The sequence below is a fragment of the Moschus berezovskii genome, chromosome 15 (assembly GCF_049115385.1).
Source record: "Moschus berezovskii isolate FMDL1 chromosome 15, NW_MosBer_1.0, whole genome shotgun sequence".
Taxonomy (NCBI): Eukaryota; Metazoa; Chordata; class Mammalia; order Artiodactyla; family Moschidae; genus Moschus; species Moschus berezovskii.
The window spans coordinates 8,558,877-8,575,660 of NC_142474.1; the positions used below are offsets into that span (position 1 = coordinate 8,558,877).

At 52.9% G+C, this 16,784-nt stretch overlaps 1 protein-coding gene across 2 annotated transcripts in view; it reads left to right on the top strand.

The window, feature by feature from the left end:
- Positions 1–16,017, top strand: part of ELMO2 (engulfment and cell motility 2) — a 38,878-nt gene extending 22,861 nt beyond the window's left edge. For both annotated transcript variants that reach the window (XM_055438160.2, XM_055438170.2), the window contains exons 10-21: positions 2,554–2,604; positions 6,764–6,886; positions 7,207–7,341; positions 7,967–8,071; positions 8,157–8,265; positions 8,593–8,729; positions 9,783–9,946; positions 10,060–10,172; positions 10,350–10,457; positions 11,226–11,308; positions 13,320–13,397; positions 14,517–16,017. In XM_055438160.2, the coding sequence (XP_055294135.1) occupies positions 2,554–2,604; positions 6,764–6,886; positions 7,207–7,341; positions 7,967–8,071; positions 8,157–8,265; positions 8,593–8,729; positions 9,783–9,946; positions 10,060–10,172; positions 10,350–10,457; positions 11,226–11,308; positions 13,320–13,397; positions 14,517–14,717 (1,407 nt within the window). In that variant the 3' untranslated portion in view covers positions 14,718–16,017. The remainder of the gene's footprint in view (positions 1–2,553; positions 2,605–6,763; positions 6,887–7,206; positions 7,342–7,966; positions 8,072–8,156; positions 8,266–8,592; positions 8,730–9,782; positions 9,947–10,059; positions 10,173–10,349; positions 10,458–11,225; positions 11,309–13,319; positions 13,398–14,516) is intronic.
- The last annotated feature ends 767 nt before the right edge of the window (positions 16,018–16,784 follow it).

A 16,784-nucleotide genomic window follows, 5' to 3' on the forward strand; every position in this document is an offset into this window, starting at 1 on the left:
GTGGAGAGAATTAGCTTGAGGTTTCATGTGTAAAGATCCTCTCATCCAGATTCTAAACTTTTCCCTGTTTGTTAGCTGTGTGACACGATTCAAATTGCTATACTTCTCTGAGCCCCAGTTTCCTTACCTATAACGTGGGAGCAGCATCTGCCCCATTCATTCATAAGGATATCATGAGAAAAAGGCAGACCCCTGTTTTCCCAGGGAGGAAACTAGGGATGAGCGGGCCAGTGGAGCAAGCGCTGACCTCAGAGGCCAGAGCCCCAAGGCTGAGTGTTTTTCTCACCACTGCTGGGCAAGTGCTCTGACCCCTCTGGGTCTCCACTTCTCTTTCTGTGCAGTGCAAGGGCCAGGTTAAAGGATCTGCAAGGGCCCTTCCAACACCATTCTCGATTTCTCTGGTCAAAGCCCAAGAGAGATACATAAGAAAGGCTTTGTAGTTTTCGGTCCACCCCCTGGGCTCAGTAAGTTGTAATTCCCGTGGGATCATATACTGAGTTCTTGGAAGGTTCTGGTGGGAGGACCTGGAGCATCTGTGGTTCTGTCTGTCCTTGTCTTTCTTGGATGGCTTGCTCTGTTCATCTCTTCCTCCCTAGTCCTGTTGTGAACGTAAGCCGAAAGCTCATTCTTCCATCTGCTTCTCTCTGTGCTTTTTGCTTTCTGCCGGCAGGACAAGCACCTTAATCCGCTAGACCTGCCTGTCACTGTAAGTAGCACTGCCGTGTGGAAAGGGCCCTGCTCTCTTCCAGGTGGGGAGGTCAAAGCCAGGCAGAAATCTCCTGACCTGATCAGGCGGTTCAGGGAGCTCCAAGACACAGGAAAAGCTTGTGTGCTGTAAATCTCATTTGTCAGGACACGGAGGGAAGCACTGCGGATCAGAGTCAACTCAAGGATTAAGGGGCTGCCTGCCCCGGGGAACATGGCCCAGTCTGTCCTTTGTAACTTGCCTTCACGTGGGTCTGTGGTTCAGCTGGAAAAGATCAGGTTCAGATGTAGCCTGTGACTTTCGTCTAGATGATGCCAGATGCGTCGCCTTCCTACTTGGTGTAGCAGTAGTAAAGGGAAATGTGTGCCCTTCTGGATGCTTACTAGACCATAGGAATTGGAGAAGCTTTAGACAGTTCACAGAGGGAATTTGGATGCTCGTTTCTTGGTTAGAGGGAGCGCGGAGAGGTCAGCTCTACAAGGATATGAAAGAGAGTGAGTGCTTTCTCCCGCCCTCCCCTGCCAGCACTGCAGAGAAGCCTTTGGTCGAAGGCCTTTATGCTCCAGCAGCAGACCACTGGCAATTACCCACTCTCTGAGTTGTCAACGGCAAGGTTTAAGCTCCATAACCAGCCTCCCATAGCTCCTGAAGAAGTTTCTAGTCCACCTTCTTCCTCTGCCAGCCAGTGTGTGCTCGGGGGACACAAAGTAAAACTTAATGTTCCTGGCAGTGTCAGTTGTTCGGAATGTGGCCAGAAATCTAGAAGCAAGAGAGGCCCTCCAGCTCTGAGAAAGATGATTATCTGTGGAATTAAATGGAGGCAGTTTAGAAAGTGAAGTCATACCAATTAACATTATAAGAAGTGACGGCTGACACTGGAAGGAAGAGACGGAAGAATTATGAAAAACTGTCTAAAAAATTAAAAGCATAGTAATCTAGACGCATTTTGTTTAGGGGAAAATAGCTTCACATTTCAGAAGCCCCTTAACAGTGTCACAACACAGAATAATAACTGATGTCGGTTTTACTGATGGAACCAAATCCTTGGCAGTGATTAAACTATAATCATTATAGTCTCTTCAGAAATAAAGAAGGGTATATATTTTGAGAAGATTAGCACAAGAATGGTCAAAATAATGGTTCTGAGAGGACCCTCAAGGCTTCATTCCCTGGAAGATTCACTTAACTTAGGACACTGTATTTCCTGAGTGTGCTAAATAATTACTGTCAAAATCTGAACCCAATATAATAAAAAAGGCGATCCTGTCATGAAAAATTACCCCAAACCACACAACAGATTGTTCTCTAAAACTGGTCAGAAGTGAGTCATGGACCACTTACTGTTTCAGAGCATCCCACCCGAGCTCCTGCTGGTGTGGTGCTGGGGATTGGGGGAATGGTGGGGCCAAGCCCTTTCCCTGGTTTGGAGTCAGCGTTTCATTGGAGCCCCTTGCAGTCTTGGCAGTGGTTCCAGCCGGGGACAGTGCATGTGGCTTGGGAACCATCACGCTGCTCTGTGCCCTGTGCTCATTGTCCGTTGCCCGGCGTCCTTGTAACGTCTCGTCCTAAAGCAGTCTTTGTCCCTCTCTGAAGATGACTCAGTTGATTGTGCCATTGAGAAAGGAAGCCCTGTTTGCCTCATTTGTACTCTAAATGCGGGAATTTTTCAGAGTATAAAATACGTAGTTGAAGGTCTGTGAATTTTTACCCCATGTGCCCACCTTTCATTTGAAAAGAAGAAAAAAATCAAGGGGAAAAGCCCGAGAGCTGTGACAGCCCTTCCTTTGGATCGTTGTCACAGCTGCATGCCTGCCACCCAGCTCACGTTTGCCTCTTCTTCTCAACAGGACATGGCCAACGCATTTGCACAGAAGCACCTTCGGTCCATAATCCTCAATGTAAGTTCCTAGACAAGCTGTATTTTGTTACTGTTATTTTGTTTCGGTTAACTGCAGCTGTTATTGTTTGTTTTTTTAAGTAATTTTACTCATTTGCTTTTGGCTGTGCTGGGTCTTGGCGGCGCGGGCTTCCCTCTAGCTGGGGTGCGCAGACGCGTCCTTGCAGTGGCTTCTGTCGTCTTGGAGCGCCATCTCGAGGGTGTACGAGCTCCAGCAGCTGCAGCAGGCGAGCTCAGTGGTTGTGGTTCCCGGGCTCTAGAGCACAGGCCCAGTAGCTGTTGCGCAGCACGCGGGATCTTCCCGGATCCGGGAGCGAACCTGTGTCTCCTGCATTTGCAGGTGGATTCTTTACCACCATGGAAGCCCCTACGATTGTTACAGTTGTACTATTATTAGTGAAATTGCTGTGGAGCAAGGTAGGCACTCAGGAAACTTACTGGTAGGTACTTAACCCTTCCTCAGTTGGAAAGCTGTGTTTTGTGATCCTTTGAAGCAGGGTTGTCTCGAAGAGGCTGGCCCACCAGGAGCTGCAGAGCCTCCAGAGAGGTCCTTAGCCAGCTAATACTGTTTGTTGCCCCACAATTCCAAAAATAGTTTATCCAGAAGGACTGTGTTAAAATAGACACAGAAAGAGCAGTTCATTCGACTGACACCAGCTGTAACCTCGAGTTGTGTGGGGCCTTGGGAGGGATGCCCAGCCTGTGGGCTCCATGGGAGGACCCGGCAGTCCCGCCATGAAGGAGGGGTGTCGGAGGCTGTAGGTGAGGCTGAGGGTAAGCGAGCAGACCAGTCAGAAAGGGCATTCCTGTGTGGGGAAGGGGGACACCAGGAGGAGTGCGTGGTCCTGTAAAGGGCGGAGCCAGGGCGTGTGGCCGGCTGGCGTGCCGCGCTCAGTCCCTCAGTCGTGTCCCGACTCTTTGCAGCCCCAGGGACTGTAGCCTTCCAGGCTTCTCTGTCCATGGGACTCTCCAGGCACGAATACTGGAGTGGGTTGCCTTGCCCTCTTCCAGGGGATCTTCCCGACCCAGGGATCAAACTCAGGTCTTCTGCATTGCAGGCGGATTATTTACCATCTGAGCCACCAGGGAAGCCCGTGACCATCTGGAGAGGTAGCAAAGAAGACCTTGTTTTTTTTTGTTTTTGTTTTTTGAAAAACAATTGAAGAGCTTTAATCAGGATGGTGAAATAACCAGGCTGCCCTTTTAGAAAGATCATACTGCAAGGTCTGTGTTTCCTGAGGGGTGGTGGTGGGGAGAGAGCTGAGGCGGGAGGTGAGGGCAGAGGAAGAGCCAAGGAGCTTGGTTAAAGGAAGGCCATTTTATTGGTTGTCAAAAACAAGGTAAAACTGGGAGACTGCAGTGAAAGAAGCAAAATGAGAAATCAGAGTCGAGTGTGAAAGCCTTCAGAATTCTGAACGTGAACTTTGAAGTCAGCACCCGCCCCGCACTGTTAACCGGTTTTGATCTTGAGCAATCCACTTACCTTCTGCGGGCTTCGATTTGCTCACCCAGATGTGAGGACCGAATGACCGCACTGGGCTTAGCGGGAGGCCTGGCGCTCTTTGAGCGCTCTGCTCACCGGGGCAGTTCCTTCACCGTGAACAAGACGTGCAGCGGGGACGATTCGAGACGTCCCCGTGGGCGCCTGAGAAGTGGATCAGCTGCTCTGAACGGGCAGAGCTGGACGTCACCCCGCAGAACTGGCCCCTGCCTCGGGGCTCTCTCCCCGCTCAGAGCCCCCTGCCATTGCGGCAGTACGGACAGGAGCAGACGCTGCTGCCCCCACCTGCCGCGCCAGGGCCCATCCACGTGCCCGGGCAGCCATGTCAGGCACCGTCCTCTGCCTGTGTGGGAGTGGGTGCCCTTCCAAGAGACCCTGAATGAATTCCAGGGCTTGTCCTTTAACTGAATGGGTTTAGAAGTTCGGCTTGTTCCTGGACAAACCTGGCGAACAAGCAAGGCTTCCGTCTACTGTAGGAGACAGTTCGGCGTCAGGACTCGGGACCCAAATGGTCCGCTTGGAAAAGGTTAATGCACGTTCATTTCAGTCTGGATTTAGCGGAGTCGGGTCAGAGAGTGGAGGCCTCAAGGTGCCTGGCAGTTGAATGAGACTCTGTCTGATTGGAGCTGTACCTCCTTAAGCCCCTGAGGGCTGGAGAAACCACCCTCCCCTGGCTCTGACATCTCAGTTTGAGGAAGGGGAATTGTATTGAAGGAAAACCAGGCTCTCTTCAGAGTGGCTTCTTGAACTATGGAGCAAGGCTGGGAGGGAGACACAGGGACAGGCAGGTAGGGAGAAGCCAGGATGGCAGTGGCACCTGGAGAAAGGAGGAGACTCGGCGCCAAGCAGCCAGGGCGGAGGCAAGGGGCTGGGTGGGGGCGGACCGTGACAGGGAAGCTCGAGAGACGGACGGACACCCAGACCCACGGCGGAGAGGGCTGGGGTGGGAGATGAGGGCGGAGCGCGCACCGCAGGCCAAGCAGGGGCAGCGCAGGGCAGTGGCCGCGCCACGTATGGCTGTGGAGCGCTTGAGATGCGCCTGGAGAACGGAGCTGGTCGTTCTTGACAGTTTGTTTCAATTTCAGTACCCACCTGTGACTTGTGGAGCCTGTGTTGGGCCTTGCAATCCAGGGAAAGGAAGAGCTCTGGAGTCGCAGGTCGGGAGAGGAAGCCTAGGGCAGTGCTGCCGGCCAGTGGGAATACGACGTGAGCCACTGGTTTCACCGTCAGTGTTCCAGTAGCAGCATCAAACAAGAAAGGAAGAAAAATTAATTTTTTTTTATAGCATAGTACATAGGGAAAATTAATTTTGATAGCATACTACATTTAACCCAGTATGTCTGAAACCCTGTGATATCACCATATGATCAATGGAAAAATGATTAGGGAGATATTTTGCATTTTTTTTCATGCCAAGACTGATATCCAGTGTGCAGTTTACATTCCCAGCACATCTCGGTTTAGACCAGCCACATTTCCAGTGTGCAGCAGACACGGGTGGCCAGTGACTACCAGATTGGGCTGCACAGTTCTGAAGAGAGTGTGCAAGCTCTGGAGAAGGCCTGATCTAGAGTGAAAGAGCTCTAGATCCAGCAGAACTTTCTGCGAATGGACATGTTCCACACCAGCTCTCTTGCTGGACACTAGCCACCAGCCACAGGTGCCTCCTGAGCTGAAAACGAGGCTAGTGCCTCAGCTTAAAATGAGGCCTCGGAACTTGAAGTAATTTTAAGTGACTGAGAGGCACATGGCCACATACGGCTAGGGGCTCACATACTGGACAGCACAGCTCTTGAGACGAGCTAGACGGAGAAGGGAGCGCAAAAGGCCCAGGCGGCAGTACGTGTGGGACCGGGCAGGAGTTTCATTTGATGAGAAAAGACAGGAGCGATGGCGCCTCAGGCTGGCGGGTGAGATGGAGGGAGCGAGGTGTGCAGGGAGCGGGCAGGAAAGGGCTGGAGGCCGCCGCAGACGGGAGACGGGGCGGCCCGGAGGACAGCAGGGCGATGTAGGGCAGGGCAGAGGTGCAGCATGGGCGGCGGAGGAGCCCTGAGGAGCTGGGGCGAGCGGGCGTCGGGAGGAGGCGGTGAGCTCGGGGCAGGGGGCATAGTCATCAGAGAAGAGGGACTGGTGTTGGGACACAGGGAGGGGCCATAGAGTGAGCAGGGGAAGGGGAGAGAGAAGGGGTGAGGGGGGGCCCTACAGGGAGCATTAGATGCCCCCCCGCCTTGGTGTACGTGTCTTGAGACGACTGAAAGAAAATGATCTTTTTGAAATCTCTCTCCTTGATGAGGCCATCCCTAACGTTTTCCTAAGACAAAAGCGTACCGTCCAGTTCTGCCAGTGACTCTTGACACACACTCTCTGTTGTCGGGATCGATGGAATGAGGCCCAGCCCCCCACCTCCTACATCATAACCTTACCCTTCGTTCCCACTTCCCTGCCCAGGGCTGGGCAGAAAAAAAGATGGTGCCCTTGGGGCTTGCAGTGCATCAGCCCTGCCTGAGTCAGGCCTGTTCACGTTCCCTCCCCTTCTGGAGCATCCAGGCACTGAATGGGGGAGGAAACCCTGTCCCCTGCCCAGTGCTCTGTCTTTTTCCAGCATGGATGCGACCCTCCAGCAGAAATCACGTCAACCCTCTGCCCTTGTTCTTTCCAGCATGTGATCCGAGGGAACCGCCCCATCAAAACCGAGATGGCCCATCAGCTGTATGTCCTGCAAGTCCTGACCTTTAACCTTCTGGAAGAGAGGATGATGACCAAGATGGACCCCAATGACCAGGTAGCTCTCAGTGGGCTGGGCTCCCTTGGCTGGCGGCATGTGCCATGTGACGTGGCCCGTGGTGCCCTGTTTGGAGTGCCTGCTGGGCGCCAGGACCTGTGCTTCGTTGTGTCTGCAGAAACGGTTTTGTCAGCTCTCTGCCTGATAGCGATCCCTCCCTGCTGGTGGTCTGGGCCAAGCCCATCTCTGTCCTGTGTGATGCCTCCTCAGGGATTGACCGGGGCCAGGGTTCTGCCCGGAAAAACTCGGCCCACTCTTTTCTTTTCCTTGTTTCCTTTGATCAGCTGACTCATCTGCTGACAGTCTGTTTTACCTCCCAGGCTCAAAGAGACATTATATTTGAACTGAGGAGGATTGCATTTGATGCAGAGTCTGACCCCAGCAACGCCCCAGGGAGTGGGACTGAGAAACGCAAAGCCATGTACACCAAGGACTACAAAATGCTGGGGTTCACTGTAAGTTTCCCAGAGCACTAACACCGTAGACCTTCTCCCCTGACAGGGAGTGGGAGGGGCCCCCCCAGACAGAACCCTGACAGCGCCCCCTACAGACAGAACCCTGACAGCCCTCCCTCATAACATCTTGTATCATCATGGGAGCCCCGGAACCGGAGACACTGAGAAGCTGAAGGGCCCTGGACACTTGGTCCACTTTGGCCGTGGCAGGTTCACAAGTTGATGTGCAGCATTTGGCCCCTTGAAACAAACCCATCTGTAGGAGGGCCCAGGAAATGGGCCAGATGAGTGGGGAGGGGACAGCTCATCAAAACAGCTGGTTCCATGAAAAGCTGGAGTGTGTTTTGTAATAGGAGACAGCTTGAGGGTGGAGTTAATTAAATACTTACTGGGCATCTATCTACTCAGCAACCAGCAGTATTCTAGGCCCTGGGGATGCCAGACAAGTCAGCCACAGTGGCCAGGAGCCCAAGCCCTCATAGAGGTGGCACGCGACAAGAGCTTCGGCAGGGGCAGGTGTGGTGTGCCGCCCCCATGTAATGGAGGGCCGGTCGGACTTCCCCTCAAGTGAGTCCCTACACAGGGAGACCGTCGGCTCTCAAGTCGGGTGTCTCTCTTCCCCCAGAACCACATCAACCCTGCGATGGACTTCACCCAGACTCCTCCCGGGATGCTGGCCTTGGACAACATGCTGTACCTGGCGAAAGTCCACCAGGACACCTACATCCGGGTAAAGGCTGGGGCCAGCTGCCCCCCGCGGATGCCCCGTCGCCTGCCTCCCCTCTCCCTTCTTCACCCCTCTCCTTGCCCTGCAGATTGTCCTGGAGAACAGCAGCCGAGAAGACAAGCACGAGTGCCCCTTTGGCCGCAGCGCGATCGAGCTCACCAAGATGCTGTGTGAGATCCTGCAGGTTGGGGAACTGCGTAAGTGCGTGGCTCCCCTGCACGCCCGTTCCCTGTGCTCGGGAGCCCGGTGAGACCTGAGGGTGCAGCGTCAGGCGTCTGTGCAACTGGACAGCCTTCTTGGGCCTTTTTTAATCACTGAGTGGGCTATAATCCATCTGCTCTTGTTCACGGGGGTCGTGGCCGTGGCTTGTTGGAGCTGGTGCTGTGAGCATGTTCGGCAGCTCCGCCGCCACCCACTTAACCTCCCGGTCCTCAGCCTGCTTCTGTTCCTCCAGACTACAGAGGAGCCTAGGTTTCCAGACGTGGGCTCCCAGTGTCATCCTTTGCCCGCTTCTCCTTCCACAGCAAACGAGGGACGCAACGACTACCACCCGATGTTCTTCACCCATGACCGCGCGTTCGAGGAGCTCTTTGGCATCTGCATCCAGCTGCTGAACAAGACGTGGAAGGAGATGAGGGCAACAGCCGAGGACTTCAACAAGGTCAGGGTCGCAGAGCTCCGAGGCCCGGCATGGCCACCCCAGGGCCACCTGGGACAGCTGGCCTGAGCCTGGCGACCCCTGAGCTGGAAGACAGCGTGGTTGGCAGCGCTGAGTCACAGGACAGAAGCGTTGAGAGCGTCAGCGCCCCCAGAACCCTGAGCAGATGTCTCCCTACTGGACCCCTGTTCTGCCCAGTGGACCAGTACCAGCCCCTCCCGCCTTCCTGTGGGGACGGGAGGAGAGCGTGGGTTACTGGGCACCACGCTGCAGGCACCGAGGCAGTTGCACGAACTGCAGGTGGCAGAGGTCCGAGTGGACCCGCACGCGCTCACGCCAGGGGGACTCAGCAGTAGTAGCCGCTCCTCAATGCTTTCTGGGTACCTGCCTCTGACAGCACCGCTAGGCCCTCAGAAGCTGATAATCTAGGAGTCAGCTCTTTTGAAGCTGTTCATCTCATTGTAAAAAGTTTGTAAAATATAAAGAAGGGTAGTATCTGTAATCCCCTACCCAGCAACCACGACCCCGTTTATGTTTCCCTCTAGTATTTTTTTTTTCTATTTTTCCTTCGTTGATGGGGAGCTGATGGGATGTACAGATGGTGTCCTGCTTTTTACTTTAGCTGTCATTCTGAGGGAACTAACATATTTTGCACACACACCAGTAGGCTGGGCATGGTGCATCCAGAGACTGGGGTCTCCCATTCCTCGTGGCAGCCTCCATCGAAGACGTTTAAAGATGAATAGGTGGGGCCTGAGGGTGTTGAGTGAGTTGCTTGAGGAACAGATTAAGGTGCAGAGTCGACCCCTGAACCCCTGTCTCTGGCCCAGCCACCTCCTCTCATTCTCCCCGACCATCGACCTGTTGAGAGGCACGAGAAACGAAGCGTTTGTCAGCATCACAGTCCTCCGTAACCGTCTAAGGCAGTGTGCCTCCAGAGCCAGTGCTCTTCCTCACCCAGCGGATGCCCGTGGTGCCTGCTCTGCCCCGGCCCCGGAGGGCAGAGCCCGGTGTCCGTTTCCCGGGGCAGCGCTGAGGCCGCGCCTCCTCTCTCAGGTCATGCAGGTGGTCAGAGAGCAGATCACTCGAGCCTTGCCCTCCAAACCCAATTCTCTGGACCAGTTCAAGAGCAAATTGCGGAGCCTGAGCTATTCCGAGATCCTGAGGCTGCGCCAGTCAGAGAGGATGAGCCAGGATGACTTCCAGTCCCCGCCGATCGTGTAAGTGCCCGGACGGGGGTGGGAGGGGGTGCTGCCAGCGCCGCCTCCCTTCCGAAGCCCCACCACCCCCCTTCCCCGTGACCTCCCCTTATTCCCGTGCTCGTCCACCCCAGGGAGCTGAGGGAGAAGATCCAGCCTGAGATCCTGGAGCTGATCAAGCAGCAGCGGCTGAACCGGCTCTGTGAGGGGAGCAGCTTCCGGAAAATTGGGAACCGCCGGAGGCAAGGTGACCTGAGGGCGCAGTCCCCAGGCGTCCGTCCCTCCTGCCCGGAGCCCCTGCACGCAGGGCTGCGGCGTCCCTGGGGGGAGCGGGCAGGGAGCGAGTCCTCTCTTGGCCCCATGTGTGCCCAGGCCTTTCGTAGAACTCTCCTCGTTCACCTGCCTGGCTTCCCGTGTGTTCCAGAGCGTTTCTGGTACTGCCGCTTGGCCCTGAACCACAAAGTCCTGCACTACGGGGACTTGGATGACAGCCCTCAAGGGGAGGTGACGTTTGAATCCCTGCAGGAGAAGAGTAAGTTCAGGTCCCTGTTGGGCTGTTGTGTAGCCGGACTCCCTGTCAACAGATCTGAGTTCTGGTCCTGGCTGCTCCAAACCAGTTATCTGGCCTCAGGCTAGCTGTTTCATCTGAACCTGTTCCCCCGGTGGTCAGTGGTCATCCCTGCCTGGCCGATGTCAAGGAGCTGTTTGGAGATTGAGTAAGACGCAGATAGGAATGGGTTTGCAGATTGGAGAGGATGATGCGATGCTGAGTTGAAAGGCAGTGGTTAAGAGCAGAAGCTCTGAAGCCTGACTGCCTGGATTCAGATCCTGGCTTTGCTGTTAATTCTAATTAATTACAAGTTACTTCTCGTCTCCGCCTTAGGTTCGCCTATAAAATGGGAATAATAGCCACATTGCCCCCTTCAGAGGACTGAATGAGCCCTACCTGTAAAGCACTGAGAGCAGTGGCTGGCAGGGAGGAAGAGTCGTTATTAGCTCCCGGTTGCTGCGGCCAACGTTGTCACCCTTACTACCATGAAGTGGGAGTGAGGTGTCTGAGGCCCCGTTCCTTAGGGAGACCATGCAGAGGTCCTGCACTGAACCCAGTTAGATTTGACACGGTCCAGCGGGCCAGGTTCCCGGCCAAGTGGCCACAGAGGAGGGAATGACGTAGGCCGCCTTCCCTGAGCTCTTCCAGCCCTGTGGGGTGGGGGCGGGGCGTCCCTTTCAGCACTAGGTTGGGTGCAGGGGCCAACCTACAGCATAAAGCTTCCGGAAACTAATTCTCTTCATTTTTCAGTTCCTGTTGCAGACATTAAGGCCATTGTCACTGGGAAGGATTGTCCCCACATGAAAGAGAAAAGTGCTCTAAAACAGAACAAGGTGAGTGGAGAGGTGGCCCTGAGTCTGAGCTGCTGTCCCAGTGATCCGGGGCGTAGTCGGTGGTGGCTGCTTTCTGGATGCATGGCCTCCCATTCTCTCTCTCTTTAAACTGACCCTGAATGTTTTATTAAGAACAATCTGAACAGACGCCAAGATAGGTAGAACCCTCATATAGGCCTTGCCCAGCCTCATCCACCATGGCGCAATGTCCATGTCCACTTGTCCCTCTTCACTTATTACTTTGAAGAAAATCTCAAGTGTTATTTCATCTTACCTATAAACATTTAGATTGTATTATAATTGTATTAGAATTATAAGGACTCTATTTAACATAATCACAATACCGTTTTCACATCTAGAAATAAAAAGTTGTTATCTAGAATCAAATATTCCACCGATACTTGATTTTTCCACTAACTGTCTTAAAAACATCCCAGTTTGTCTACATAAAAATACATAAATGTTTATAATTTATAAGCATTTGCATGCACATACACACACACTCAAACACAGTTTGTCTGCCAAATCAGGATCCAAATAGGGTCTACACACTGTGATGGGGCTTCCCTGGTGGCTCAGCGGTAAAGAATCTTCCTGCAGTGCAGGAGATACAGAAGATGCGGGTTTGATCCCTGGATCGGGAAGATCCCCTGGAGGAGCAAATGGCAACAAAGTCCAGTATCCTTGCCTGGGAAATTCCATGACAGAGGAGCCTGGTGGGCTACCATCCATGGGGTCGCAAAGAATAAGACCCAACCGTGTGCGGGAGACACAGACACATGTTGTGAAGTCTTTTAAGGTTTTTTGTGTGTTTTTTTAATTCTTTAAAAAATGTTTTTAATTTAAAGAATTTTATTTATTATTTATTTGTGGGATCTTAGTTACCTGACCAGGGATTGAACCCAGGCTCTCAGCAGTGAAAACACAAGAGTCCTGACCACTGGACTACCAGAGAATTCCCTTTTTTAATTTCTTAATTCATAAGTTCCCTCTCCATCTTTTTCTCCCCCTCTCTTTGCAGTTCATTAGTTGAGGAAACCAGGTTGCTTGTTTGGTAGTTTTCCAGAGTCTACAATATGCTGATTGTCTCCCCATAGTGTAGTTGAGTCCGCTCCTCTGTCCCAGATCTGTAATTGGTAGCGAGACCTTGAGGCTTGATCCAGCCCAGGCCTGACCTTTTTTATTGTGGCCAGACTCCTTCCTAGATGGCATTATATTCTATCAAGAGGCACATAATGTCTGCTTGTCTCTCTTTGTGATGCTAGCAGACTCTGGACGCTCAGTGTCTTGTTTCATTAGTAAATTGAGGTTTGCAAACTAGTGATATTCCAGCGTAGTCATCCCTTTTCATGTATTAACTGAACTACTCCTCTGAAGAGAAACTTGCCGTCATTGATGTGGTTTCTCAGTGGCACGGTTTATATAAGAAGGGAGGATAAACGCTTGATTCTTTGCTTTTATGTACCTACTTTTAAAACAAGGAGTTAGGTCTCTGGTATCATCCAACAGTGACCTACTTTGTGCATGTGTTTTGTTTTTTCGTATTATTATAGACGCATGGATTTAAGCCTGTTATATTTCTTTCATTACACTTGTGTTGTTGATGCTCAAGTTGTCCCATCTGTGGCCACAATTTGTTTTTGTTGTGGTGGTTTTTTTAAAATTATTAAGACTTTCAGTTTAATTACCCATATATATATTTACGATAATCCACAGTCATGGACTCTGACATTCAATGGTTCAGAGTATTGAGAGATGAGTTCTCTATAACCCTAAAAGTATCATCACATCCCAGGCATGACTTGGGCAGGGAGTGGGCAAGTGAAGGTTGATGACTGCTGGCCTCGTCTCCAGCCCCACTTGTGCATGAGCCCTCGGACCTTGATGCCATCACATCTGAATCGGCACATTTGGTGATGGGGCCAAGTTGCTAGGACTCTGGCCAAGATCTCGGTGTGTAGAGCTCAGGCCATTCCATTGCTCCAGATAACTGGAACCCTTTCTTCTTTAGGAGGTGCTGGAGTTGGCTTTCTCCATCCTGTACGACCCTGATGAGACCTTAAACTTCATTGCACCTAATAAGTACGAGGTGAGCGGTGTGGCCCTGCCTTGGACAGCCGAGCCTTCTCTATGACTCTGCAGCTGGAGGGGAGGAATGGGCAGAACAGGCATGTCTTTCTAAAGGCAGGGGCCTCCAGAGTGTCTCGAAGACTGTGACACCAAAGATCTGCCATGCCGGGGGTCCTTCCAGCAGCAGTAGGCTGTCTTAGAAGGACAGGGTCCACTAGGGGCAACTTATTCGCCTGGAACTAGGGAAAGTCTCCTCTTTGAAGTTTCTGCATGGCCGGCCACCCACCCAAGAGAACCTGAAGGACCCTCCCTCCTTGGGTTTCTGGGGCACATGTTGTAGTGGATCTGACCTGGGCTTTGAAGCCAGGTGGATCTGGTGCTCCTGATACGGGGCTTGCAGTTTCATCTGTAGCACCAGAAGATGCTAGATTAAGAGCAACTGTGGTTAAGAACACACGTGTCTGGTGATCTCTGGGAACCACTGGAGGGAACTGGAAGTGGGGCTTCTGGAAGAGGAGACCCTAATGCAGGGGGCCTGAGCTGCCAGTGGAGTTTATTGGGAAGAAATGAAGAACTTGCAGGTGGGAGAGAGGTGAGCAAAGGTATGAAAAAGATGGAACAAGAGGAGTTCGGGAGGAATGGGTTGAGAATTCTCTGTTGTTCCCTCTTATCCTGAAACCCTCAAGTTCAGCTTTTCTAGTACTTATTTTTAACACTTACTGACTTTTTTTAATTGACTTCTTGAAACAGAGTTGATTTTTACCAGGATTCCTTTCTTGCCTTTTTCACCAAATATGCATTTCCTCCCCACCAGTACAGATTTGGGGCAATCTCAGGTAGTTGATGTCCCTGTTCTTAGATCCCGTTTTGCTGTTTTCCTTAATAGTATTTTTTTTTTTAAATCACACTTCATATTATCTTAGGTAGTTTAACTGTAAATCCCTTATAAAAATCAAAAGGTCTTTTGAGCAAGTGACTGACCACCTCCCCGCTTACCTTCGCCGTTATCTCGGATCAGTCCTGCCTGTCCTGCAGGGGGCCCAAAGAGACTCTGTGAGCCCTCTCAGCAAAGGGACCTCAGCAGGCCCTCCGGCTGACCAGGGGCCCCCAGGTGACATTTGCAACTTGCTTCCCACAGTACTGCATCTGGATCGATGGCCTCAGCGCCCTCCTGGGGAAGGACATGTCCAGCGAGCTGACCAAGAGTGACCTGGATACCCTGCTGAGCATGGAGATGAAGCTGCGGCTGCTGGACCTGGAGAACATCCAGATCCCTGAGGCCCCACCGCCGGTGCCTAAGGAGCCCAGCAGCTACGACTTCGTCTACCACTACGGCTGAGCCCGGAGCTGGAGAGGACAGTACCCTGCAAAGGGACTTGGGGCCCAGGAGGAACTCACAGTCTGGTGCCTTGTCTTTGCTTGTACAGAATCTGTAGTGACCGTGGGGGCAAGTCTGTACCAGTCACACCTCAGACTCACCTCGGACCACCCCGAGCTTCCTTTTGGTCCCCATCTACTCCGAGTCGTGAAGGCAGGGTGCTCTGCCCTTGCCATCGCTGTGGAGCCTGGGGATGGGCCATGAGGGACAAACAGCAGACACTATTGCCTTCCAGGCCAAGAAACTGCTCCTGGAGCCGGAGTCGACCACAGCCACTCACTTTTTCTCCCTGAGCCTGCTCACCGGTCTCCTGGGTCCCCCAAGGGGGCAAGAGCTGTCCCAGGAAAGGCTGCCCGCAGAGGACAGACATGCTGGGCGTGTTGAGAGCCTCAAGTGACCCAGGCCTGTGTCTCAGATCTAAGTGGAAGCCTCGGCCTTTGCTCAATAGATGCCTTGCCCTTGCCTTTGCCGTCTTCGTGAGGGCTCACCCGGCCTTGCCCGGGGCCAGCGTGCTGCTGCTCTGACGTCTCGGCTCCAGAGCCACTGGGTCCTCTTGCCCACGCATCTGCCTGGGCAGAGGGTCATGTCTCCCTGCAGGCTTGCAGTCTCTCTTCCTGGCAAGTCAGAGACATGCAGGCTGAGTCCCACCCTCTTAGCCTCGAGGCAGAGCCGAGAGGAGGCCTGGGCCTAGACTGTGGTGCGGTCACTAGAGTCCACTCCTCTCCCCTCCACATTTATATCATGTCTTTGCTTGGGGAGAAAACTCCCACCTAACCTGAACAGCCGCCCTTCTAGTTTGCGCTCCTTCGGCCTTTCAGACCTCGGGAGGTTTGCCTGCCCTGCCCCTCTCCCCCAGCGCTGTGGTCTCTGCCATTGGCCATGATTTCAGGGAGCTGGCCGGGGCCCACGGAGGCCCCCGCTATGCCCATGAGGCTTCCCTGGTGCTGCAGCACTCGTAAACCACACGTGCGGGCACCGTGGCATTCAGTATTGGTAGCCTAGCATGGTGGGGACTGCCCAATGAAGAGTGTACTGTATATTTTCTTTACTATAGGCCATACTTCTACAGACATGTATATATATTTATATAAGATCTCCCTATCCTAGGGTGGAATGTTGGAGGGAAAATAAAATGGGAGGCCAAAAAAACAAAACAAACCAAAAGTCAACACTTGCAGTTGCAAACCAAGATTGTAACCTGAGAGTGGCCAGGAGCTTCCTGTCAGTAACCATGTTTTCAATAAATACTCTTTCATGTACACACCGGTTCCCATTAACAGCTGTTTCTCTGTACTTGCTCCCTGCCCCGAGGAGCTTTCACCTTGACAAGCCTTCATTTCATTTTGTCTGGGAGATGCTGGAGCGCTCCAGCTGGAGCCCTCAGCCACTTTCCCAGAGCCACCGCCACTGCCTCTTCAGCCACTCTGCCCCACCACACGCGGGACCACACACACACTCACACACAGACCTGCCTGCTGGCTAAGGACGCTCACAGATTCTTCTGCCAGGACAAAGTGCTTTCTGCTCAGGCCTGCCAGATACAGCAGGAAAGGCATCCTGTACACCCCTGAGGACATGACCTCCCTCTTCTCCCTGCCGGGGACACAGCCAGGAAACAGCTTGAGTCCTTGTGCCTTACAAGGAAGACATGCTCCTCACCCTGTGTGCTGCCCGTGCTCAGTGCCCAGCCTGCCAGCTGGTGCTCCATACTGTCCTCCAAACCTCAGCCTTGGTAGCCCAGAGGCTTGAATGAGGGCCGTGATGAAATAGATACTTCATCTTGCTTCTGTGGAAGAAGTGGGTGAGGACAAGTGTTTTCAAAAGGCACAGAAAGCGTATGCAGTCTTGACTGAATAAAGCCAAGAGCCCCGGTGCCATTTTAGGTGTTGGTGTAAGTGCTGAATGAACGAATGCCTGGTGATGCCAGCTGGTGGGGGCAGGGCAGCAGTGGTTTGCATAAAGAACTGCTTACACTCTGCCTTGAGCCTTCTGTTCAGAGAGGCCAGGGAGCCCAGCTGGGTCACTTGC